The sequence below is a fragment of the Lolium rigidum genome, chromosome 6, assembly GCF_022539505.1.
Source record: "Lolium rigidum isolate FL_2022 chromosome 6, APGP_CSIRO_Lrig_0.1, whole genome shotgun sequence".
Taxonomy (NCBI): Eukaryota; Viridiplantae; Streptophyta; class Magnoliopsida; order Poales; family Poaceae; genus Lolium; species Lolium rigidum.
This window is the reverse complement of record NC_061513.1, coordinates 289,683,972-289,711,441: the sequence shown is the minus strand read 5'-3', so window position 1 is coordinate 289,711,441 and position 27,470 is coordinate 289,683,972. Positions and strand designations below refer to the sequence as shown.

The 27,470-nt window shown below is 45.2% G+C and overlaps 1 protein-coding gene across 1 annotated transcript; it reads right to left on the bottom strand.

The window, feature by feature from the left end:
- Window positions 1-4,637: 4,637 nt before the first annotated feature.
- LOC124664342 lies at window positions 4,638-5,786 on the bottom strand. The gene is made up of 2 exons (XM_047201883.1): window positions 4,992-5,786; window positions 4,638-4,876 (listed from the first exon to the last, which is right to left on the bottom strand). The coding sequence occupies exons 1-2, from the start codon at window positions 5,784-5,786 to the stop codon at window positions 4,832-4,834; spliced, it is 840 nt and encodes a 279-aa protein (XP_047057839.1). The 3' UTR covers window positions 4,638-4,831.
- Between the last annotated feature and the right edge of the window lie 21,684 nt (window positions 5,787-27,470).

The following is a 27,470-nucleotide window of genomic DNA, read 5'->3' as shown; positions in this document are numbered from 1 at the left end:
ACAAGTAAACGTGGTTTTCTCTTGATCTTTAGCTTTAACGACAATTTGTGAAAACCCAGAATAACCATCAAGAAAACAAAAATGAGTATTTTTAGATAACCTTTCTAGCATTTGATCAATAAAGGGTAAAGGGTAATGATCTTTCTTAGTAACTTTATTAACTTTTCGAAAATCAATGCACATTCTATAACCTACCACTATTCTTTGAGGAATAAGCTCATCATTATCATTAGGCACAACAGTCATTCCTCCTTTCTTAGGAACGCAATGCACATGACTAACCCATCTACTATCAGCAATAGGATATATAATACCAGCTTCAAGAAGTTTTAATACCTCGTTCCTTACCACCTCTTTCATCTTCGGAATTAGACGACGTTGATGTTCAACAACAGGCTTTGCATCTTCTTCCATATTAATAGCATGTTGGCAAATAGATGGAGAAATCCCTTTCAAATCATCAAGTGTATAGCCAATAGCTCCTCGGTGTTTCTTCAATATTTCCAATAACCTTTCTTCCTCAATCTCTGAAAGCTTAGAGCTAATAATAACGAGGATATATTTTCTTATCATAAATATGAGCATATTTAAGATTATCGAGTAAAGGCTTTAGATCAAAAACAGGATCTTCCTTCGGTGGCGGTGTTGTACCCAAATCTTCCACCGGTAAATCATGCTTGAGAATAGGTTGGCGAAGAAAAATTTCCTCAAGCTCATCTCTTTCTTTTCTAAAAGCTTCAGTTTCACTATTCTCCAAATGTTGCTGCAAGGGATTATTAGGAACAAGAACAATAGATGCACACTGCTCCATTTTAAAATCATTACTAGGCAAGTCAACTTTATAAGGAGTTTTGGTAAATTTAGAAAAGTTAAATTCATAAGGTTCACCAGCAAATCTAGTCAAAATTTTCTCTTTCTTACAATCTATAATAGCTCCACAAGTATTTAGAAAAGGTCTACCAAAAATGATAGGACAATGATCACTAGCGACGGAACCAAGTACCAAAAAGTCGGCAGGATATTTAATCTTACCACATAGAACTTCCACATCTCGAACAATACCAATTGGAGAAATAGTTTCTCTATTAGCCAAATGAATAACCACATCAATATCTTCAAGTTCACAAGAACCAATTTCGTGCATAATCTCCGTGTAAAGCTCATAAGGAATAGCACTAACACTTGCACCAATATCACATAAACCATAATAGCAATGATCACCAATTCTAACGAGATAGCATAGGAACACTAACTTGTTTGGATTTATTAGGATGTGAAACAATATTAGAAGCATCTTCACGAGAAAACAATATGACCATCCTCTACATTTTCGAGTCACAAGATCTTTAACTATTGCAACGAGCGAGGTTCAATTTTAATTTGTTCTTCGGGTTCTTTAGGTTTCTTTTCACTTTTATTAACTGCACTAGATATGACAGAGTACTCCTTCATTTTAGCAGGGAAAGGAGTTTTTTCAATATAAGCTTCGGGAATAACATTATCAACAGTTTCAATCACTACACATTTGTTTACAGATGAATCAATTTTATCTTTATACGGTTCATGATACTTATCAAAATTCTTCTTAGGCAATTCATAATGAGAGGCAAAAGATTTATAAAGATTTGCAACAACTTGGGAATCAAGACCATATGTAGCACTCATATTACGAAATTCATCAGTATCCATAAAAACTTCAATGCATTTATAATCATAAATTATACCTGATTCCCTATCTTTGTCATTCTCCCATCCTTCAGTATTTTCTTGGATCCGATCAAGAAGGTCCCTTTTAAACTCTTCATTCTTGCGTGTAAATGATCCAGAACAAGAAGTATCCAGCAAGGTCTTGTCTTGAAAAGAAAGTCTTGCATAGAAATTATCAATAATAACATTACCAGGAAGCTCATGAATGGGGCATTTGAGCATTAAAGACTTCAATCTCCCCCAAGCTTGGGCAATACTCTCTCCATCATGAGGCCAAAAATTATATATGCGGTTCCGATCTTTGTGAATTTCACTTGGAGGATAGAATTTGGAATAAAATAAAGGCACAATGTCCTCCCAATCAATAGAATCACCATTCTTCAGCAATTTATACCAGTGCGCCGCTTTACCAGACAGCGATATAGTGAATAGTTTCTTTCTAACTTCATTCATAGAAATACCTGCACATTTGAATAACCCGCATAATTCATGCAAAAACAGTAAATGATCACCAGGATGGACAGTTCCATCCCCTTCATAGCGGTTATCCATAACACGTTCAATAATTTTCATAGGTATTTTATATGGTACTACTTCCTCACCTGGCGCTTCATCCACTACCGTTGCAGTAGTAGTAGATTTCCCAAATAGAAATTGAAGAGAAGATCTCTCCATAATGATTTATAGCAGCAGGCAGAAATAAAATCAGCACAAACAGTAAAGGTTTTCCTTACCAATTCCACTTACCAATAGCGCTTCACTCCCCGGCAACGGCGCCAGAAAATAGTCTTGATGACCCACAAGTATAGGGGGTATATCGTAGTATCTTCGATAAGTAAGAATGTCGATCCCAACGAGGAGCAGAAGGTGTTGGCAGTAGTTTCGATGAAGGATTCACTGTAAATGCTCACAAACAAGTTTTCAAGGGGTTTTGATGTAGCGAGATAAATAAAGTACAAGTAAATAAAATGCGAGAGAAATAATTGCAGCGAGTGGCCCAATCCTTTTTAGCACAAAGGACAAGCCGGTTTGTTTACTTATAATGACCAAACGTTCCTGAGGACACACGGGGATTTTAGTCTAGTGCTTTCGCTTCATGTAGCTAAATAATCTTCATTGTTTTGATAAGTGTTGTGTGGGTGAACCTATGCTAATGCATCGCCCTTCCTAGGACTAATACATACTTGTGATTATACCCCTTGCAAGCATCCGGAACTACAAGAAAGTAATTAAGATAAATCTAACCACAGCCTTAAACTGCGAGATCCTGCGATCCCTCCTGCATCGATATACTAACGGGGGCTTAGGTTTACGTCACTCCGGCAACCCCGCAATTAGCAACCGAATACAAGATGCACTCCCCTAGGCCCATAAATGGTGAAGTGTCGTGTAGTCGACATTCACACGACACCACTAGAAGAATGACACCACAACTTAAATATCATAACATTGAATATTACTCAACCATAATTCACTACTAGCATTTAGACTTCACCCATGTCCTCAAGAACTAAACGAACTACTCACGAGACATCATATGGAATACAATCAGAGGTGATATGATGATGAATAACAATCTGAACATAAACCTTGGTTCAATGGTTTCACTCAATAGCATCTACAACAAGTATAGAATAACACCGGGAGAGTTTCCCCTATCGAACAATCAAGATCAAACCCAATTTGTTACAGCGGTGACGAGGTGCAGCGGTGGTGATGGCGGTGTAGATGGTGAAGATGATGATGATGGTGATGGAGATGATGTCCCGCTCGATGACGATGGCGATGGCGTCGATTTCCCCCTCCGGGAGGGAATTTCCCCGGCGGATTCCTGCCCGCCGGAGAGCTCTTTTCTCTCTGGTGTTCTCCGCCCCGCAGAGGCGGCTGTAACCCTTCGTGAGGTACCCTCTGTGGCTTAGGTTTTCGGGACGAAGGAGTACGCGAAGAAAAGGAGGCGAAAGGGGCTGTGGGGCCCCCAGAGCATAGGGTGGCGCGGCCAGGCCATGGGCCGCGCCGCCCTATGGTCTGGGCCCACAGTGGCTTCTCTCTTCTTCCTCTTCTGGCTCCCTCCGTCATCTGGAAAAATAGGAATTTACGTGAAATTCCCTTCCACAGTTGATCTTCCGAAATATTGCGTTCTGACGGTGCTTTTTCCAGCAGAATCCTGACTCCGGTGTTTGATCCTCCAATGATGATGAAACATGCAAAATAGATGAAATAACATAAGTATTGTGTCCCAATATGAAATATATCAATGAATAACAGCAAATTATGATACAAAATAGTGATGCAAATTGGACGTATCACGCCCCGTTGGAGATGCTCTTCTGAAAAAAATACAAATATTCTCCGGACCTAGTGTTTACATATCACTTGGTGCTGCACATATCAATGTTTTCCGATCAATTCGCATATAAACAATCTCTTTGTATCTCAAGGGCATTACAGATATTTCTAACCAAACTCACAGTTCACAGTAGGTACAACCAAACAACTTCCAGATAATCCACAGTTCACATCTCACAGCAGCTTTTTCACAGTTCACAGTTCACAGCAGCTTTTTTCAGAATCCACAGCTCAACCAAACACACCCTTAAACAGGTTTAATTAAACACCCTTATCGAGATAAAAAAAAAATCAATCCAGATTGTCCGTTATGTGTTGTTTCCATCCTGGATTGATAACTTTGGAGTGGTAATGTCCTGTTAAACAATGCTATGTTGGTGGTGCCTGATAGTTTCAGAGTAGCGTGGAACGGCAGGTTCAGAGAGTAAGTCCCAAGTTGAGAGTAGCGGCCAAGATTAACGCGTTCATGAGGTCCCTTGATTGTGAAAACTCAAAACCAGACCAGAGTGCACGCATTATTAGTAGATTGCTGCTCTACGATCGAAAAAGAGAAGTGCATCACAGAAGATTGGGAAAAATTAGCATGACCAAAATGCCAATTTAGCTGCCATTCGGTTCGACAAGGTGCAGGTATGACATTACAGCATTATCCTGATGGGATTAAACATGGATAACCACCACGGCCGTCCAGAAAAAGAACCATAGATGGTAGCAGCAGATTATCTGACCGAACTGAACTGAAACTGTAAAATTGGAGCTTGGACAACGTTGGCTTGGATCAACAATTCAAGCAGTTTCTTTCATCTGGTGGATAAGGCCCCTCCTGCAATGAAGTGAAGAGAATGAATTGGAAAGCTCGATTTTTTTTTTCCTTTTGCAGGGCACATCGATGAACAGATCTGGTAGTAGCAAATAAGGCAGAGAATTCCTGTATGTACCTCAGAGGTGTAGTATATATGTTGGTCGGTCCATTTGGAGATTTTGGCGACCTCGTCCGGGTCGAGGAAGCTGGAGATGAAGGCGATGGCGACGTCCAGGTTCTTGACGGCGAGGCTCGTGAGGGAGCAGGAGCGATGGAGGTAGGTGAGCGCCAGGTCCACGTCCACGCTGCTTTCCTCCGGAGGGGACTTGCCAGCGGCGGCGGCGGGGTTGGGGAATTTGCCCTCCGGTCTATTCGCGAGGCGGCGGAGGTGCTCGTTGGCGGCGGCTATCAGGTCATCTGGGTAGCCTGTCATGACTCCGATCGTCTGGGGGGTGACGGACGGTGGCCGGACGCCGACGAGGAACTCGATGCAGCGGGGGAGGTGGTGTTCCAAGGGGAGCATGACGGCGTAGTAGGCGGACTCGATGCGGGCCAAGGCCTGGACCAGGGTGGTCGGGCGCCGGGAGTGCCACTGCCGGCGCAGCAGGCCGTAGAGCTGCTCATTGGGGATGACGGCGAAGGCGGGGATGCTGAAGGAGAGGCGGTCGCGGTTCTCGGAAGCCATCTCGAGGCAGTCCGCGAGGTAGCAGGCGCCGTGGAAAAGGCCCATGGAGTAGACCTTGTGGAGGCCGGAGGCGACATCCGCCTGGATCCTGGCCGCGTCCTCGTCTCCGGGGATCCGCAGCTGCAGCCGGCGGCGGAGCTGCAGGAGGCGGTCGCGCTGGGCGCCGACGTTCTTCGCGGCGGACATGGCACGAATGAGGATACATGCTAGCTCCTCCTTGTCCAGCTGGGCCACCTCTCCTTCCATGGCCGCCGCGTGATCTCTCTGTGAGGTGAGTCAGGGAAGGGGAAAAAATCGAGTCTTGGGAGGCGCCGCCGCCGCCGCGGGCGAAGGAACGGAGGATGAGCACCTTTTGGCGATGGGTCTGCAGACTGGCCCCACCAGAACCGCTTCCCCCACTGCCCCGTTTGATCGGGATCAGGGTATGTAAATGGGAGACTGGAGGCCTGATGTTGTTGGATTATGAATCGATCTGAAGCCATGCTCTTCTCTGCATCTCTCCATGGTGGAGTTGGGGAGGGAAGCCGTGCTGATAAGCTCTGGTTCGGAATCCGACAGCGCTGGAGTAGAGACACAGATGATTGTGCTACATCCTCGGCGGCCAAAGTTTGCCGGCCGACTCAATTGGCCTTATGGTGGCCTTCCTCTTCGCCGGTGATGGTTCCCGGCGTTTGTTCAACCTCCAGGTGGAGGCCCTCTGCGGAGTGGGAGGCGGCGTCCCCCGTTTTCTCGGAGCCAAGTGGTGATGTCCCCGGCACCGGAGAAGATGGCCGTGCTCTGTACTCCTTGTGTGTAAGCGGTGATAGGGGACCCGATGGCTTTTTGCAATATTTTTGTAGGGTCTTTTCTGTTAAAAGTAGGGACTGGTTTGTTTGCAGCTTTCTTTGTAAGGTCCTTCCTGCATTTGTACATGTACTGCTGATCTAATGAATGTGAATGTGTCCAGGCCCTTGGGCCTCTCCTTGTTCAAAAAAAAAAGGGAGACTCTTATGTGAGCGCTCAGGCCAAATAAAATAATAAATCAAGAAAATTCAATTACGTGGTTAGCTATGTCCAACGGGGCGACTCATTCCACGCCCGCGCGTTCGGATGAGTCAAAGCGAACAAAACGCGGTCCATCGCGGATCCATTCGTAAAATGGATGACCGCGACGTCCGAGACGACCCAAATCCGGCACAAATCTGGGCTCGTTTGCGTTGCCGTGGACACCAGGGGCTGGCCTCTCGCGTCCTCTCTTGTTCTCCCCTGGCCCGCGTGTCTGCCTCCTAAAACACAGCCCCCTCGCACACATCTTCCCCCCCCCCGCTCCACCGCCATCCCAGGATCGACGATTTGCGACCACTCTCGACGCCTGCCACCGACGTCGAGACGCCAACAAGCGGTGCGGCAGCATAGGACACGGCCCGACGGTTTCGCATGTGCTTTCACGGCCTCGTTGCGTCGTCGGAGGACGCCGCCGCTGACGTTGTGGTCCTCTCGCCATCGCGAGACCTCCCGTCGTCATTAGCTTCGCCGTTGCTGCCAAGGTGAGCTCTCGTGCACCGTACTTCCAGGCCGCAAGTCGGCCGGGACAGCCATTGCCTAAAGGTCCCTACGGAGGCAGTGGATTGCCCCCGCCCGCGAGGTGTTCGATGAAATAATTTTTCCCATTTCATCTGTAGATCATGGTGGACAGCGACGACGAGTTCTTCTACAAGAACTTCGTCGACACGTCCTCAGACGACGAGTCCGAGGAGGACTTTCTCACGGAGGCTGCGTTACTCATCCACGAGCACAATGTCGCGCAGATCCCCGGGTACCGGGGGTCCTTGTCGGGGCGCGTGGCGGCCTTGGACCGCAAAAGAGAACGCGGCCACGACTACTTCTACCGCAAGACATTGTTCACGCCGGTCTCTTTTCGTCGTCGTTTTCGGATGTCCAGACCGTTGTTCACCCGATAATGGATGGCGTCAAGGTCTACGACGACTACTTCGTCGCCAAAGTGGATGCAATTGGCAACGTAGACCTCTCTTCTTATCAGAAATGCACGGCAGCAATTAGGATGCTCGCATATGGTGTTGCCGGTGATTTCGTAGATGAGTACATCCACATGAGCGAGTCGAGCTGCTTGGAAGCGATGTACAGGTTCTGCAGAGCAATAATTAGTGTGTTTAGTGAACAATATATGCGGCAACCTAATGCAGAGGACACATCCCGCCTATTGTCAATCAACGCTTCCAGGGGGTTTCCTGGGATGTTTGGCAGCATAGACTACATGCACTGGGAGTGGAAGAACTATCCCTTCGGTTGGCAAGGGGCGTACAACGGCCATTCTGAGGGGTGCACAGTGATTATTGAAGTTATTGCTTCACATGACACATGGATTTGGCACTCATTATTCGGAATGGCCGGCTCGCACAATGACATCAATGTGTTGCAGCGCTGTGGTGTTTAGTAGGCTAGCGCACGGTCAGTCCCCTGATGTGGATTTTGAGATCAATGGCCACCACTACAACAAGGGGTACTACCTTGCTGATGGTATCTATCCAACTTGGGCTACACTTGTGAAGACAATCCGTCATCCCAACTCAGAGCAGGAGGCAAGGTTTGCAAAAGAGAAAGAGGCAGCCCGGAAAGATGTCGAGCGGGTGTTTGGCATCCTCCAAGCTCGTTGGGCTATCGTCAGACACCTTGCTAGAGCATGGAGTGTGCTAACTCTATGGGAGGTGATAACCGCTTGTGTAATCATGCACAACATGATTGTTGAGGTAGAGCGGGATGATTCACTGTTTGATAATGAGTGGGATGGCCAGGGAGAGCTGGTTGCTCCTCAAGGTGGTCCGGCATCATTCCAAGATATCCTCCATGTGCACCATGAAATTCGGGATCAAGCTGTTCACAACCAGCTGCAGGCTGATTTGGTTGAGCACATGTAGGCGCATGTTGGCAACAATGCTGGAAACAACAACAATGAAGAAAAACAATGTCTAGGCCATTTGTATCATTTTACATTTTTATTTGAATAAGTACTTAGTCACTGAATAGGTGGGCAATAATCTTATGTAATAAATCTTGAGCATTTATACTTATTTATATATTGTTTATGATTTTTATGCATTTATATTGAATTTAAAGGCAAATGCCAACTTCTATGGACGCGACCCATATCTGGCCGCGTTGGACGTAGCGTGTGATACGTCTCCAACGTATCGATAATTTCTTATGTTCCATGCTACTTTATTGATGATACCTACATGTTTTATGCACATTATATGTCATATTTATGCATTTTCTGGAACTAACCTATTAACAAGATGCCGAAGAGCCGATTGTCTGTTTTCTGCTGTTTTTGGTTTCAGAAATCCTAGTAAGGAAATATTCTCGGAATTGGACGAAATCTTCGCCCAGGGTCCTATTTTTGCACGAAGCTTCCAGAAGACCGAAGAGATAACGAAGTGGGGCGACGAGGCGCCGCCACCATAGGGTCGCGCGGCCAGAGGGGGGCCCGCGCCGCCCTATGGTGTGGGCCCCTCGTCAGCCCCCCTGACCTACCCTTCCGCCTACTTAAAGCCTCCGTCGCGAAAACCCCAGTACCGAGAGCCACGATACGGAAAACCTTCCGGAGACGCCGCCGCCGCGAATCCCATCTCGGGGGATTCGGGAGATCGCCTCCCGCACCTCTGCCGGAGAGGGGATTCATCTCCCGGAGGACTCTTCATCGCCATGATCGCCTCCGGAGTGATGAGTGAGTAGTTCACCCCTGGACCATGGGTCCATAGCAGTAGCTAGATGGTCGTCTTCTCCTTGTTGTGCTTCATTGTTGGATCTTGTGAGCTGCCTAACATGATCAAGATCATCTATCTGTAATACTATATGTTGTGTTTGTCGGGATCCGATGGATAGAGAATACTATGTTATGGTGATTATCAATCTATTGTTTATGTGCTGTTTATGATCTTGCATGCTCTCCGTTATTAGTAGAGGCTCGGCCAAGTTTGTACTCTTAACTCCAAGAGGGAGTATTTATGCTCGATAGTGGGTTCATGCCTTCATTGACACCTGGGACAGTGACAGAAAGTTCTAAGGTTGTGATGTGCTGTTGCCACTAGGGATAAAACATTGATTCTATGTCTAAGGATGTAGTTGTCGATTACATTACGCACCATACTTAATGCAATTGTCTGTTGCTTAGCAACTTAATACTGAATGGGGTTCGGATGATAACCTCGAAGGTGGACTTTTTAGGCATAGATGCGAGTTGGATGGCGGTCTATGTACTTTGTCGTAATGCCCGGATTAAATCTCACTATATTTATCATATCATGTATATGCATTGTTATGCCTTTCTCTATTTGTCAATTGCCCGACCGTAATTTGTTCACCCAACATGCTTTTATCTTATGGGAGAGACACCTCTAGTGAACTCGTGGACCCCGGTCCTATTCTTTACATAGCATACAATCTACTGCAATTGTGTTTTACTTGTTTTCTTTGCAAACATCTTCCACTCGATACGTTTAATCCTTTGTTACAGCAAGCCGGTGAGATTGACAACCTCACTGTTTCGTTGGGGCAAAGTACTTTGGTTTTGTTGTGCAGATTCCACGTTGGCGCCGGAATCCCTGTTGTTGCGCCGCATCACATTTCGCCACCATCAACCTTCAACGTGCTTCTTGGCTCCTACTGGTTCGATTAAACCTTGGTTTCATACTGAGGGAAACTTGCTTCTATACGCATCATACCTTCCACTTGGGGTTCCCAACGGACGTGTGCATCTACGCGTATCAGCGTGCGACCCAAAAGGATAGGCGGACGCGGGGCGCTGTCCGCGTGACAAAGGATTAACTTGTCAATGCCTACAGATTGTAGACTAGGGTTTTGCTAGAAGTAGAGGGCAAGTAGATCTCGAAGGTTTAGGCGAAAAGTACTCGGCGATTATGAAAACTAGGGTTATGTTGACAGTAGATTCGATTCTTTCTTTGTCCCTCGACTCCCCTTATATAGGAGGTGGAGCCGAGGGTTTCGTATTGTACAAGTTACAGAGTTCGGGACGGTTTCTAACTCGTCCCGCCAGATTACAAATAATACTTCCTATTACAACTCTAGCTTTCCTTAATACATCTTGGGCTCCCGAATCTTCTTATTCTTCGGATAGTGGGCCTTCAGTAAATCCCGGGTACTACCTATGGCAGGCCCATTTGGGGTGCCTATGTCAGTAGCCCCCGAGATTTTGCTTGAATCGTAGAGTCAGGGAAAATCTCTCCCGTTTATTTTTGTTCGAGAGCTGTTATTTATACTCCACATAAAATTCTATGTTGTACAGGGATAATGGTAGTTGGGGCTAGTTCATCTGACGGATCAGGTACTAGTTAACTGCTCTAGTGGCAATCCGCAAAAACCTACTTCAAGATCACGTCCCCGGACATGATCTCGGGATACTGGTGTAAACTTCGACAGGTGCCGCTTAAGGTCTTACCATTATGTCGAGTCCCAGTCAAATTTATCGGGTACCTAACGCGTCCGTTAGGATTTTTCTTCGTATCTGTTGATACGGATAAAAGTAGCAGAGCGCAGTCTTTGGCGATGCCACGCCCAGCAGAACGGATCTGGGGTCTTACCTTCGCAAATTTGCGGCATTCGGAAATTGATCGCAACTTTGGCGTTCCGAGAATATATTGTCGAGTGCTTTTCGCCTTTGGAATAGCACATTTTATTGAGTCATATTTGATGACTTTATTTTGTCTTCCCGATGGGAGTATATGTAGAGTTATTTGTGTAACTCGAAATATACTCACTTTTTTTCTCTATTTCTGATCAAATTCATCGGGCACGCGAACAGCGTTCCCGATGGGAGTAGCCCCCGAGGCTACAGCCAAGAACTTGTGCTTGGGTGTAGGCTCCACAGATTAGCATCCTTTGCCGCTATATTTATGATCCTTCTCGATATTTTTATATTTATCGGGTGCGCGACCAGCGCTCCCGATGGGAGTAGCCCCGAGGCTATGAACAAATTCTTGGATTTGGTCATAGGCTCTCGCCATTTCTATATTGTCATACTCGAAATTTTCTATTTTTCCAAAGTAGCCCCCGAGCATATGGGCAAAAACTTGTATTTGATCAAAGGCTCCCAAAGTAATCAAATGATTTGTCTTGTCGCCATTCTTTTTGTAATTTGCTTGTCGACATATTTTCCCTTGTCAAATTCTCTTCATCTCTATCAATAACCGGGATTTTTTTTTCTGCCTTGTGGGTCCATTGTTCAACCACGTTGACACGTCGTGCAAGTGGGGGACACACGTCCTCCGCTTTTCCTGGCGCACGTTCTGTAACCTCGTCAATGTTGAAATACTAATTTGCCCTCGTTGCCACGTGGTAATCATCTCCTGCATTCTTTCTTCATCCAACGGTTCCGTCGCTTCACCGCACCTCTATATAAGATCTCCTTCTTCTTCCTCGAGCACTTCCGCTCGCGCCGTTCTCTCGCTCTCCTCTCGCAAAATCTCCCCTTGCGCTCCACTGCTGCCAAAGCTCTTCTCTTCGCAGCTGCTCGCCATTGCCATTGTTGATGCCACCGCGTCGCTTAACCAGGCACAGCACTCCTGATTCTTCCATGGCCGCCGCGGATCTAGGAACTGCGGAGTGGGAGAGGTCCAAGATCACAAACCAAGACCTGAACCTCCCGAAGAAACTCGGGAATCACCACGAAACCCAAAGCGGTTTGCTTCCCCGACGAAGAAAGCTACCCAGCCCCTCCAATGGGGTACCGGGTAAGTTTTGTCGACCATCTCATCCGTGGTTTATCCACCCCCATCCATCCTTTCCTCCATGGATTACTCTATGTCTACGGTCTCCAGCTTCACCACCTCACGCCAAACTCAATCCTCCACATTTCTATTTTCATCACGCTTTGTGAAGCCTTCCTTGGCGTCTCACCCAATTGGGCGCTTTGGAAGCGCATTTTCTTCTGTCGCCGCAATGGCTCTCCCAATGTCGCCTATAATATAGGCGGCGTTGTTATTTCTATTCGCTCCACTGCTGATTACTTCGACGTCAAGCTCCCTGACTCCGTTCAAGGTTGGCGCAAGAGGTGGCTATACATTCGGGAAGAAAACCATGGATGTGCAGAGGACAACATCCCTCCGTTCGATGGTGCCGAAAAAATTCTTCGTCGCCGTTCCTGGGATGCAGAGGCTACCGAGGAAGAAAGAACTTCGACTGAAGCCCTGATGGCTCGCATCCATGAGTTGCAAAATACTCGCGGCAAAGAATTGTCGGGTATCCAGATTATAGTGTATTTCCTTAAGAGTAGAGTTCAGCCTCTTCAAGCTCGTAAATTCCCTCTCTGGAAATATACTGGCGACGAAGACGTGGATCGGCTGTCGGTGGATTTGGAAGTCAAGGACCTGGAGAGGCTTGTCCGAAAAATCACCTCCCTCAGCAAAAAAGATTCCATCCCTTCTTCTTGTCGCGTAAAACCATACAGCGCCACCCATGCACTTCCTCAGGTAAACATTGTCGCGCAATTTCTTATTGCTTTGCTTTTTTGCATTGTTTGCTTCGTTCTGATATCCTTCCCTCTTTTTGGACAGGATCATCCAAATCTTGTTTCACTTCCTCCTCTTCCTGAGGGTGGGGAAGTCGAAGAAAGGACCGTTATCTCTAATGATAACCAAGAGGCCTCCTCTTTTGTGGATGAACCCGCAGATTCTCGAAAATCTGCGGGATCTGCTGAAAAAGATGTCGCTTCGAAGACACTACGTCGGCCCAATCTCCTCCTCCTGCTGATTCTCCAAAGAACAAAAGGAAGAGGGGTGATGTCGAAGATTCCGGGACTTCTAAACCCGAAGAAGCTGCTCCTTTACCGCAAAAGGCAGCTTATGACCCATATCTTGCGAGTATCATCAGTTCGTAAGTTCCCTCTTTTATTTTCCTATTCGAAGAATTTTTGCTTGCCTTGCTTTTTATACTGCCACCCTTTTGCCATAGTGATGACGACGAGGAAACGCCAGCTTTGGATGTGGCTGCTCGAACGAGTATGTCACATACCCTAGTCATTTCAGAGCCACGAGTTGAAGGAGAGGAATCCTCGCCTCCTCAACAAAACATCGGCGCTTCTACTCCTCCTTCGAGCCCCCGAGCCCCTTCACCGAAAAGGGCAAGGACGGAAATTGTCTCGGAGCCTACTCTCCAATTGAGTAGTTCTTCGAACCTTCTCATGGAAGATGTAAGTTCTTTACTTTTTTTGTCAGTGTTTATGTTTCCTTTGTTTGCTTCTGCGTATCACTATATTTTTCTCATACCCCTATTCTTTCTTTATCCTCTTGCTTTTATAGCCTGTGATCAAGGATCTTCTTCGCATCGGTGCCCAATTTGTTGGGTACCGTGAATATGCGAGTAAAACTGAAAGTAATACTCTGCTCCTTTTTCCCTCTGTTCTTTTTGTTCCTTCTTTGTTGTCAAAATTTGTAACTATATTTATCTTCTATTGTAGAAAAACTGGCGGAAGCCAATGAGCGTGCCAACACACTTGCTCTGCAATTAGAGCAGAGTGAAAAGGCTCGCAAAAAGGCTGAATTAGATGCTGTTGATGCACGAGCAGAAGCTGATAAAGCCAAGGCTGATGCTGCTGGTGTCGAAGACCTTAGAAAGAGGCTTCACACCGCTGAAACTTCCCTGAGCGATCACATAGCCGCCCAGTCTGCTCGCGAGGAGGCGATCCGTAAGCGTTTAACGACGCAGAGTCGCCGCTTCGTAGGTAAGTACCACTCATTATGCTTTTGTATTTTCTTCTCTGCACTCGTTTGTTGCTCAATTTTTTCTTTCTTAACAGCTAGAACAGCTCAAGAATTTCAACTTGACGAACCCGCCAATGATCCTCTGCTTGACGCTCTGTCATTCCTCGAGGTTCATGGATCAGAAGCACGGGAAGGCATCGACCAGGCTAAAGCAGGGTTGTCGCGGCTTTTTCCTTATTTCTTCCCAAAGAAAGAGGAACCCGCAACTTTCCTTGACCTCGCCAAGTGTTTCAATCCGTCTGAAGATCTTGGGTTAAGGGTGCGCCATGAGAATATGAAGATTGCCGTGGAAAATACTGTCGCCTTGGTTGCCGATAGCCAACGGTCTATCGACCGGTCGAAAGTTGGCGACACCGATCGGATAGAACGAGTCAAGGTGGAGGTCTTTGATCAAGGCAGCTAAGCCCAACACGAGGAAAATCCTGGCTTATATCGGGATCAAGCCATCTTCGACTCCTAGCTCATCAAAGCCGGAGGTCTAGTTGAATGCCTCTGCTTTTTCTTTTTTAGCATTCCTCTTTCTTTTGGCTTTGTCGCCGTAGTGTTATTGGCGAGAACTATTTCAGTATCCCTCTAGAAGGTCCTTCTTTTGTAATAGACATGTATATATTATGGAGATGAATGGAAATCTATCTTTGCTCAGTGATTGATATCGAAATATTTCTTTTTCCAGTTAATTTTTGACAATTATACGCCAGCTCCTGGTTCTTCCAATATTTTGCCTTCTCCCCCGAGGAGAATTCCTGCTGATGCTTCGACTGCCGAGGATTCCTTGCCGCAAGAATTAGACGAACTTCGACACCAACTTCAGTTCGTGAAGAAGCAATCACTTGTGCTGATGGAGAAGGCTCGTAAGTCATCTGAAGCCGAGGAAATTGCACTCCAACAAGCACAAACTGCCATTGCTGAAAAGGACTCTGCTGTTGCTGAAGCTGACGCGGCTGCATCTCGAGAGAATTCTATGCTGCAGCTGCTAACAGATGCTAGCTTGGATATGGCGGGTAAGTTTCATTATCTTTATCTCGCTTCTTCGTTTCCTTTGCTGCTTGCCTCCTCATTGCCCACTGAATTGTTTTATGAAACCGTAGGTGCTTTTTTGGATCCTATAACTGAAGATGAACGTGTCGAGGCTCGTTCCAATGTTCTCCTTCGGCTTGCACATGAACACGGATCGACTTTTTGGGGTACACCTGAGCGGACCCGCCAAATCGTGAGATTTCAAGATCGTGCACTTCAGGTTCGCGAATATCTTGATTTCTGTACAAGGACTTTGTCTCTGGTGTATGGTACCATGTTTCCTCGCAATAAGATGCCAGAAACCCTTCCTGCATTGATGGACAAATTTCGAGATGCTCCTCGCATCCACGGCTTTGTACGAGCCCAACTAGCTGCTGGTGCAAGGTTTGCGATGATCATGATAAAGATTTGCTACCCGAAGTTAGATGTAGGGCAAATTGTCCCAAAGTGCCTGGAGAAGATGTCGAAGAGGAAAAGGAACTTCGGCAAATATGATGACATAGTTACTCCTGTTGCTGAAGATATGATGGATGAACTTCTTCGGATGGATTCCGAATTCTTCGTGAAGGGTAGCTATGCTGAGCATAGTACTCGCGCTGTAAATAACGAGCGCTTAACCATAGATAATATATTGGGAAATCCTTGACATTTATTCCGAACTTTGTATCCTGTATAGACGAGCTATATTGTAAAGTCATTGTATTTTATTTTTTTCGCCAAGCCCCCGGGCGTTTTGATTGCAGTGTCTTTTGTTTATTATCATGCGAGGTTGTCCCAAGGCAAGATAATATACACTGTATACTATTTTTGTGGGTGTAAGCCCCCGAGTCTTTTGTTGATCACTATTTTGTCTGTATCTCTTTTTATTTTGGCGAGGTATGTTTACCAAGGCAACATGCTTCTTTTGCGTTTGTCGACACTGTGTTTATATATATATTGTATCATGTAGGGGAAAACCCCTGATCTTGTCGAGAAGAAGATATATAATTCCACTATCTTTATTATATTGCAGCACCACGAGCCCGCCTCATTAAAAACCTTTCCCGGCCCCACTCGGTGCCCCGAAAAAGGAAAAGAGTGCGTCTGAAAACTCGTGGGCGTTTCAGTACATTGAAGCTTTACAAAGGAGGACTATATTTTCAACACCTAGGCGTAGAATCGCCTGAGCTGTGCCACATTCCAGGGATTTGGCTCGTCAATCCCTGTCTTCTTGTCTTTGATTCTGTATGCTCCTCCTTCGATTACTTCTGTGACGATGTAGGGTCCAAGCCATGGTGATTCGAGTTTTTCGTGACTTTTTTGGTTGAGCCGCAAAACTAAGTCACCAACTTGAAAAGACCTTGGCCGCAATCGTCGACTGTGATAGTTTTTCAGGTCCTGCTGATATTTGGCGACTCTTGACAGGACTTCGTCTCGAGCTTCATCGAGTGCATCGACATCATCCTCCAAAGCTTTTCTCGATGTTTCTTCGTCATATTCTGTGACTCTTGGAGAATCGTGCTCTATTTCTATCGGCAGGACTGCTTCGGCGCCATGAACCAGAAAGAACGGTGTTTCCTGTGTCGCCGTATTTGGTGTTGTTCGGATACTCCACAACACGCTTTGTAATTCCTCCGGCCAAGTATGCCGAGCTTTTTCCAATGGGCCTAGCAGGCGTTTCTTGATGCCATTGCAGATGATGCCATTGGCCTTCTCGACTTGTCCATTGGTCTGAGGATGCGCGACAGACGCAAAACTCAATTTGATGCCCACTTCTGCGCAGTATGCTTTGAACTCCTTGGACGTGAAATTGCTGCCGTTGTCCGTCACAATACTGTGAGGAACTCCAAATCTGAAGACGATGCTTTTCACGAACTTAATCGCTGACGCGCCGTCCGGTGAATTTATCGGCTTTGCTTCGATCCATTTTGTAAACTTGTCGACAGCAACAAGCATATACTCATAACCTCCTCGGCGAAGCTTTGTGTAGTTTTCCCACCATGTCGAGACCCCATTGAGAAAAAGGCCAAGATAGTGGGATTGGCATAAGTTCTGCGGCAGGAGAGTGAGGTCTTGCCGCAAATCTTTGACACGCGTCGCAAGTGCGCACTATTTCCTTTGCGTCTTCGATTGCTGTGAGCCAATAGAATCCTGCTCGAAAACCTTTGCCGCGATGGCTCTCGCTGCTCGCATGGTGTCCGCATATCCCTTCATGCACGTCCTTTAGGATGATCCTTCCTTCTTCGGGTGTAACACACCGTTGTAGCACACCCGAAATACTGCGTTTGTACAGTTCCCCTTTTACCACAGTGAAAGCTTTTGATCGCCTAATTATTCGCCTTGCTTCGACTGGATCGTCGGGTATGACTTTCCTTAGGATGTATGATATGTAGGCCTGCATCCATGGAACTTGTACCATCATGACTAGTTCTTGCTCTTCTTCTTCTTCTTCTTCCGTCGTGTCCTTGGTGACGACCGAGGTTTTCTCTTTCTTCTCCTTTTTTGTTTTTGCTGGCTTTGTTGATCTTTCGCTTATCTCTTCCCAAAACACACTCGGAGGGATTGCGAGGCATTGTGACCCGATGTTTGCGAGAACGTCGGCTTCATCGTTGCTCATCCTGCCGATGTGGTTTACCTCACAACCATCGAATAGCTTCTCCAGCTCATTGTACACCTCCTTGTATGCTATCATACTCTCGTTGATCGCGTCGCATTGGTTCATTACTTGCCGTGCTACCAACCGTGAGTCGCCGAAAATTTTCAATCGGGTTGCACCGCAAGCTTTCGCCATCTTCATCCCGTGTATGAGAGCTTCATATTCTCGCTTCATTGTTAGATGCGTTTGGGAACGTCATCCGCAGAACATACTTCAACTTGTCGCCTTCAGGTGAAACTAATATCACGCCTGCTCCGGCACCTTCCAATCTCTTGGACCCGTCGAAGTTCATGGTCCAAGTCCTCGATAAATCTGGGGTCCTGTGTTTTGTAGCTCCATCCACTCTGCAATGAAATCTGGTAAGACCTGCGACTTTATTGCTTTTCTTTTTTCATACGTGATGTCCCGAGGGGAAAGTTCTATTCCCCAAAGGGAGACACGACCCGTGGCTTCTGGGTTGTTCAGTATATTTGATAAGGGAGCCTCATTGACCACTATTATCGGGTGCGCCGAAAAGTAGTGTCGCAATTTTCTTGCTGTCGTGAATACTCCATATGCTAGCTTTTGATATTGCGGGTACCGCTGTTTTGACGGCGACAAGATTTCGCCGATGAAATATACTGGCCTTTGAACTCCATGAAGCTTGCCTTCTTCTTCCCTTTCGACCACTAGGGCCGTGCTGACCACCTGAGGTGTAGCTGCAATGTACAAGAGGAGAGGTTCTTTCTCTTTTGGCGCCACCAATATCGGCGGTGTCGAAATTGCTCGCTTGAGATTCTCGAAAGCTCTGTCCGCTTCCTCGTTCCATTGAAATTTTTCCCCTTGCTTGATCAACGCATAAAACGGCAGCCGCTTTTCTCCTAGCCTGGCGACGAATCTGCTTAAAGCTGCGACTCGCCCCGTTAGCTGTTGTATTTCTTTCAACTTTGTTGGCTTTCTCATCGTAACGATGGCCTGTATTTTTTCGGGATTAGCTTCAATCCCCCTTGCTGATACTAAAAACCCGAGAAGTTCTCCTGCGGGTACTCCAAAAGAGCACTTTGTCGGGTTCAGCTTGAGGCAGAACTTGTCGAGGTTGTCGAAGGTTTCCTTCAGATCTTCGATCAACGTTGACCCTTTCTTTGATGTTATTACGACATCGTCGATGTAGACTTGTACATTTTTCCCAATCTGTGTTGCTAGGCATTTCTGCATCATCCGCTGATATGTTGCTCCCGCGTTTTTCAGACCAAAGGGCATTGTTTTGTAGCAAAACACGCCATAAGGTGTGATGAACGCTGTCTTGGCTTCATCTTCTTCTTTTAATCTGATCTGGTTATAACCAGAATATGCGTCCAGGAAGGAAAGACGTTCGCATCCTGCCGTGGAGTCGATGATTTGATCGATCCTTGGGAGGGGAAAGTGATCCTTGGGACAATGTTTATTGAGACACGTGAAGTCGACGCACATGCGAAGGACTATTGTGTGTTTCTTCGGCACCATCACCGGGTTAGCTACCCATGTGGCTTCTGTAGATATTTCTCTGATGAACCCGGCATCTTTGAGTCGATCTATTTCTGATAACATGGCTTTGCGGCTAGGTTCCGAAAAACGCCGCAAAGGTTGCTTTACTGGTCGTGCGAGAGGATCCAAATTGAGGTGGTGCTCGGCAAGTTCCCCGGGTACTCCTGGCATGTCGGCTGGACACCATGCGAAGATTTTCCAGGTGCTCACGGAGGAACTCGACGAGCGCGCTTTCCTATGCGACATCCATGTTTGCAGCAATGGACGTCGTTTTCTTTGGATCCGTCGGGTGGATCCGTACCTCTTTTGAATCTTTATTTATATTGAAAGTTGGCTCCTTAGAAGGTCTTCCTACCTCGGGCAGCACATCATAATCGGTGAACCTAGGTGCCGCATATTCTCGCTTGCATCCCGAAAGTTTCGACAGTCGATGAAAATCCTTGTCGCATTTATCGGACAGTGCAAAGCTTCCTTTGATTGTGATAGGTCCCTTAGGCCCAGGCAACCTCCACAACAGATATGTATAATGCGGCACTGCCATGAACCTGGCGTACGCTGGTCGTCCCAACAAAGCGTGATATTGCGACGGGAAATCCACAACTTCGAACTCCAGGTTCTCTATTCTGTAGTTTTCTCGGGTTCCAAACTGAACGTCGAGGTTGATCTTGCCCAATGGGTAACTTGGCTTCTCTGGTGTGATCCCGTGAAAGCGTGTGTCAGTTGGTTTCAAGTTTGCCGGGGATATGTTCATCTTCCTCAATGTGTCCGCATACATGAGGTTTAGATCGCTGCCGCCATCTATGAAAACTCGCGACACATCGAACCCAAGCAATTACCGCGGGTAGAATAAGTGCTGATTGTCCCGGTCGAGGAACTTGCTGCGGGTGATCCGCGATTGTGAAGCCTATGTCTTGCCCTGACCAATTTAGATACTCGACTGTTGGTGGAGGCATCTTCTCTGCCATAAACACTTGTCGAGATATGACCTTCTGCGCCCTGTTGGACGGCCTAGCTTTCTGAATCATCAAAACTGCGCCATTGGAATTGGGATCGACATATGGGGGTGGTTGTGGTGCTGCCGCTATTCTGAGCTGGTGTCGATTTTCTTCGGTTATTGCGGGAGGAGGTGGAAGGTGAATCTCGCTCCTTGGCTCCCGAGGATTTCTGTTATTTGCTTGGGCATTTGCGATTCCTGCGGCTCGCAGCATTGCCTGAAAATTGCGGCAGTCTTTCTGGAGATGTCCTGACTGTCTCTTTCCATTGTTGTCGAGGTAAAAGTGCATTTGACACGGACCGTTCATCATCTCTTCGGGAGACACGTAAGGTCTCTGAATTCTTGGTCCACTATTTTGTCTGTTGCCGCGAAAATCACCTCTATTGTCGCCTTGTTGCTCATTGCTCCTTTGATAATCATCTCGACTATTTCCACCAGGGTTTCCTCGAAAACCAGCTGATATGTGGCCGGGAGCATCGTTGTTGTAGAACTGGCGAGAAAATCGCCTTCTATTTTGATAGTTTCGACTACGATCCTCTTCTGGCGACCTGTGTCGTTTGTTGTATATTGCGTCTTCTCCATCTGCCCACTTGTTAGCGATTTCCATCAACGCTGAGATTGTCTTGGGATTAGTTCTCCCCAAGTCCTCGACGAAGTCTGCTCGTCGGATTCCTCGCCACGAACGCATCTATTGCCCTCTCGTCAGATATGTCTTCTGCCGAGTTTTTGATAATGTTCCACCGCTGTATATATTTTCTCATCGACTCGTCATGTTTTTGTCGACACGCTCGTAATTCTTCCAACGACGCGGGTTTTTTGCAGGTGGATCGGAAGTTCTTCACGAAGATGTCCTCAAAGGTTTCCCAGCTGTCGATGGAGTTCAAGGGGAGTTTCTTTATCCAAGATCTTGCGGCACCACTCAGGTGAACTTGGATACTTTGCATAGCTGTTGCTCTGGTTCCTCCTACCAGCTTTCACCATCTCGAGATAATCCACGAGCCAATCCTCGGGATCTTGCAGAGCCGTCGAACTTCTTGAAATTCTCGGGTAACTTGAACCCTTTTGGGACTCGAGTTTTTCGCACGCTTCTCGTAAAGCACGGGAGCCCACACATATCTTCGTCGGCAAGCTCTGGCGAGTACTGACGGTCCCTCCTTTCTTGTCGCGCTCCGTCCACCCTTACTTGGACTGCTGTGTCTCTTGCTCCACTTGCTCTTGGTGGGTCTTGAACTGCTGCAGCGGGTCGTGGACTATTTTGCCTAGGATTTTCTTCGGGAGGCGTTGTTGCAAACGCTGTTCCCATAACTCCTACTCCAGCCATCGCCATATTGAACAATGGTTCTCTCGGGTCTTGATACGTCTCCAACGTATCGATAATTTCTTATGTTTCATGCTATTTTATTGATGATACCTACATGTTTTATGCACATTATATGTCATATTTATGCATTTTCTGGAACTAACCTATTAACAAGATGCCGAAGAGCCGCTTGTCTGTTTTCTCGCTGTTTTTGGTTTCAGAAATCCTAGTAAAGAAATATTCTCGGAATTGGACGAAACTTTCGCCCAGGGTCCTATTTTTGCACGAAGCTTCCAGAAGACCGAAGACCTAACGAAGTGGGGCCACGAGGAGGCCAGGGGGGTGGCCGGCGCGGCCCGGGCCCCGGCCGCGCCGACCTAGCCCCCGGGCCCCTCGTGTGGCCCCTCGCGTTGACCTTCCGCCTACTTAAAGCTCCCGTCGCGAAACCCCCGGCACCGAGAGCCACGATACGGAAAACCTTACAGAGACGCGCCGCCGCGAATCCCATCTCGGGGATTCTGGAGATCGCCTCCGGCCCCCTGCCGGAGAGGGGATTCATCTCCCGGAGGACTCTACACCGCCATGGTCGCCTCCGGAGTGATGAGTGAGTAGTTCACCCCTGGACCATGGGTCCATAGCAGTAGCTAGATGGTCGTCTTCTCCTTGTTGTGCTTCATTGTTAGATCTTGTGAGCTGCCTAACATGATCAAGATCATCTATATGTAATTCTATATGTTGTGTTTGTCGGGATCCGATGGATAGAGAGTACTATGATTATGGTGATTATCAATCTATTGTTCATGTGTTGTTTATGATCTTGCATGCTCTCCGTTATTAGTAGAGGCTCTGGCCAAGTTTTTACTCTTAACTCCAAGAGGGAGTAATTATGCTCGATAGTGGGTTCATGCCTTCATTGATACCGGGACAGTGACGTAAAGTTCTAAGGTTGTGATGTGCTCGTTGCCACTAGGGATAAAACATTGATGCTATGTCTAAGGATGTAGTTGTTGATTACATTACGCACCATACTTAATGCAATTGTCCGTTGCTTTGCAACTTAATACTGGAGGGGGTTCGGACGATAACCTGAAGGTGGACTTTTTAGGCATAGATGCAGTTGGATGGCGGTCTATGTTCTTTGTCGTAATGCCCAATTAAATCTCACTATATTTACCATGTCATGTATATGCATTATTATGCCTTTCTCTATTTGTCAATTGCCCGACTGTAATTTGTTCACCCAACATGCTTTTATCTTATGGGAGAGACACCTCTAGTGAACCGTGGACCCCGGTCCTATTCTTTCCATAGCATACAATCTACTTGTTTTACTGTTTTCTTTGCAAACATCTTCCACTCGATACGTTTAATCCTTTGTTACAGCAAGCCGGTGAGATTGACAACCTCACTCGTTTCGTTGGGGCAAAGTACTTTGGTTGTGTTGTGCAGGTTCCTAGTTGGCGCCGGAATCCCTGGTGTTGCGCCGCATCACATTTCGCGACCATCAACCTTCAACGTGCTTCTTGGCTCCTACTCGGTTCGATTAAACCTTGGTTTCATACCGAGGGAAAACTTGCCACCGTGCGCATCATACCTTCCTCTTGGGGTTCCCAACGGACGTGTACATCTACGCGCATCAAGCACTTTTTCTCGGCGCCGTTGCCGGGGAGATCAAGACACGCCGCAAGGGGAGTCTCCACTTCTCAATCTCTTTACTTTGTTTTTGTCTTGCTTTATTTTATTTACTACTTTGTTTGCTGCACTAAATTAAAATACAAAAAAATTAGTTGCTAGTTTTACTTTATTTACTGTCTTGCTCTCTATATCGAAAACACAAAAAAATTAGTTACTCGCATTTACTTTATCTAGTTTGCTTTATTTACTGTTGCTAAAATGGCCAACCCTGAAAATACTAAGTTGTGTGACTTCACAAATGCAAATAATAATGATTTCCTATGCACACCTATTGCTCCACCTGCTACTACAGCAGAATTCTTTGAAATTAAACCTGCTTTACTAAATCTTGTCATGAGAGATCAATTTTCCGGTGCTAGTTCCGATGATGCTGCTGCCCATCTCAATAATTTTGTTGAACTTTGTGAAATGCAAAAGTATAAAGATGTAGATGGTGATATTATTAAATTGAAAGTGTTTCCTTTCTCATTAAGAGGAAGAGCTAAAGATTGGTTGCTATCTTTGCCTAAGAATAGTATTGATTCATGGACTAAATGCAAGGATGCTTTTATTGGTAGATATTATCCTCCCGCTAAAATTATTTCTTTGAGAAGTAGCATAATGAATTTTAAACAATTTGATACTGAACATGTTGCTCAAGCATGGGAGAGAATGAAAACTTTGGTAAAGAATTGCCCAACCCATGGACTCGACTACTTGGATGATCATCCAAACCTTCTATGCAGGACTAAATTTTTCTTCGCGGAATTTATTGGATTCAGCTGCTGGAGGTACCTTTATGTCCATCACATTGGGGGCGGCTACAAAACTTCTTGATGATATGATGATAAATTACTCGGAATGGCACACGGAAAGAGCTCCACAAGGTAAGAAGGTAAATTCTGTTGAGGAAACCTCTTCCTTGAGTGATAAGATTGATGTGATTATGTCTATGCTTGTGAATGGTAGATCTAATGTTGATCCAAATAATGTTCCTTTAGCTTCATTGGTTGCTCAAGAAGAAAATGTTGATGTGAATTTCATTAAAAATAATAATTTCAACAACAATGCTTATAGGAACAACTCGGTAATAACTATAGGCCATATCCTTCTGCTAATGGTAATGGTTATGGTAATTCTTATGGGAATTCTTACAACAATAATAGGAATGTACCCTCTGGTCTTGAAGCCATGCTTAAAGAATTTATTAGTACACAAACTGCTTTTAACAAATCTGTTGAGGAAAAGCTTGATAAAATTGATACTATTGCTTCTAGAGTTGATAGACTTGCCTCTGATGTTAATCTTTTAAAGTTGAAAGTTATGCCTAATAATGATCTTGATAATAAGATTACTACTACAGCAAATGCCATCCAAGTTAGAATTAATGAGAATATAAGATTAATGGCTGAGTTGCGTGCTAGGTGGGATAGAGAAGAAAATGAAAAACTAGCTAAAGAGAATAATGTAGCTAAAGTTTGGACTATTACCACCACTAGTAATGCTAATTCTTCACATGTTGCTGCACCTCCTACTATCAATGGTAAAATAATTGGTGTTGGCAATGTTTCTACTCCTAGTGTAAAGCGAACAAAACTGCCTGAAATTGCTAAAACTGCTGAAACTGCTTGTGATAAAACTGCTGAAATTTTTTTCCAACCTTGGGAATAATGATCCCATTGCTGTAGCTCATAATGATTTAGATTTTGATGATTGCCACATCTCTGAAGTTATAAAGTTCTTACAAAAACTTGCTAAAAGTCCTAATGCTAGTGCTATAAATTTAGCCTTTACAAAACATATTACAAATGCTCTCATAAAAGCTAGAGAAGAGAAACTAAAACTTGAAACTTCTATTCCTAGAAAATTAGAAGATGGTTGGGAGCCCATCATTAAAATGAAATTCAATGACTTTGAATGTAATGCCTTATGTGATCTTGGTGCAAGTATTTCTGTTATGCCTAAAAAGATTTATGATATGCTTGACTTGCCACCATTGAAGAATTGTTATTTGGATGTTAATCTTGCCGATAATGTTAAAAAGAAACCTTTGGGGAGGATTGATAATGTGCATATTACGGTTAACAATAACCTTGTCCCCGTTGATTTTGTTGTCTTGGATATCGAATGCAATGCATCTTGTCCTATTGTGTTGGGAAGACCTTTTCTTCGAACTGTTGGTGCTCGTTATTGATATGAGGGAAGGTAATATTAAATATCAATTTCCTCTCAAGAAAGGTATGGAACACTTCCCTAGAAAGAGAATGAAGTTGCCTTTTGATTCTATTATTAGAACAAGCTATGATGTTGATGCTTCTACTCTCGATGTTACTTGATTTGTACTTTCTGCGCCTAGCTGAAAGGCGTTAAAGAAAAGCGCTTATGGGAGACAACCCATGTTTTTACCTACAGCAATTTTTTGTTTTATTGAGTCTTGGAAGTTGTTTACTACTGTAGCAACCTCTCCTTATCATGTTTTTGTGCCAAGTAAAGTTTCTATGTCAAAGTTGATGTTATATTTGGGATCGCTGCGCAGAAACAGCATTGCTGTCTGTCACGAATCTGGGCATAATTCTCTGTAGAAAATTCGAAAAAATCTGCCAATTTACGAGCGTGATCCTCAGATATGTACGCAACTTTCATTAGTTTTGAGTTTTTCCATTTGAGCAAGTCTGGTGCCATTTATAAATTCGTCTTTACAGACTGTTCTGTTTTTGACAGATTCTGCCTTTTATTTCGCATTGCCTCTTTTGCTATGTTGGATTTATTTCTTTGATCCATTAATGTCCAAGTAGCATTATGCAATGTTCAGAAGTGAAAAGAATGATTGTGTCACCTCTGAATGTGTGAATTATTAATGATGCACTAACCCTCTAATGAGTTTGCTTGAAGTTTGGTGTGAAGGAAGTTTTCAAGGGTCAAGAGAGGAGAATGATATACTAAGATCAAGAGGAGTGAAAGCTCTAAGCTTGGGGATGCCCCCGTGGTTCATCCCTGCATATTTTAAGAAGACTCAAGCGTCTAAGCTTGGGGATGCCCAAGGCATCCCCTTCTTCATCGACAACATCATCAGGTTCCTCCCCTAAACTATATTTTTATTCAATCACATCCGGTGTTCTTTACTTGGAGCGTCGGTTTGTTTTCGTTTTTGTTTTTGTTTGAATAAGATGGATCCTAGCATTCACTTTGTGGGAGAGAGACACGCTCCGCTGTTGCATATGGACACATGTGTCCTTAGGCTTTACTCATAATGTTCAAGGCGAAGTTTCTTCTTCGTTAATTTGTTATATGGTTGGAATTGGAAAATGCTACATGTAGTAATTCTAAAATGTCTTGGATAATGTGATACTTGGCAATTGTTGTGCTCATGTTTAAGCTCTTGCATCATATGCTTTGCACCCATTAATGAAGAAATACATAGAGCTTGCTAAAATTTGATTTGCATATTTGGTTTCTCTAAGGTCTAGATAATATCTAGTATTGAGTTTTGAACAACAAGGAAGACAAGTGTAGAGTCTTATAATGTTTACAATATGTCTTTTATGTGAGTCTTGCTGCACTTGTTCATCCTTGAGTTTGCTTCAAATAACCTTGCTAGCCTAAACCTTGTATCGAGAGGGAATACTTCTCATGCATCCAAAATCCTTGAGCCAACTACTATGCCATTTGTGTCCACCATACCTACCTACTACATGGTATTTCTCCGCCATTCCAAAGTAAATTGCTTGAGTGCTACCTTTAAAATTCCATCATTCACCTTTGCAATATATAGCTCATGGGACAAAATAGCCTTAAAAACTATCGTAGTATTGAATATGTACTTATGCACTTTATATTTTATTAAGTTGCCTCGTTGTGCGATAACCATGTTTCCGGGGAACGCCATCAACTATTGTTGAATATCATGTGAGTTGCTATGCATGTCCGTCTTGTCCGAAGGTCTATCATTTTAGTGGTTGGAGCATGCAAAATTGTTAGAGAAGAACATTGGGCCGCTAACTAAAGCCATGAACCATGGTGGAAGTTTCAGTTT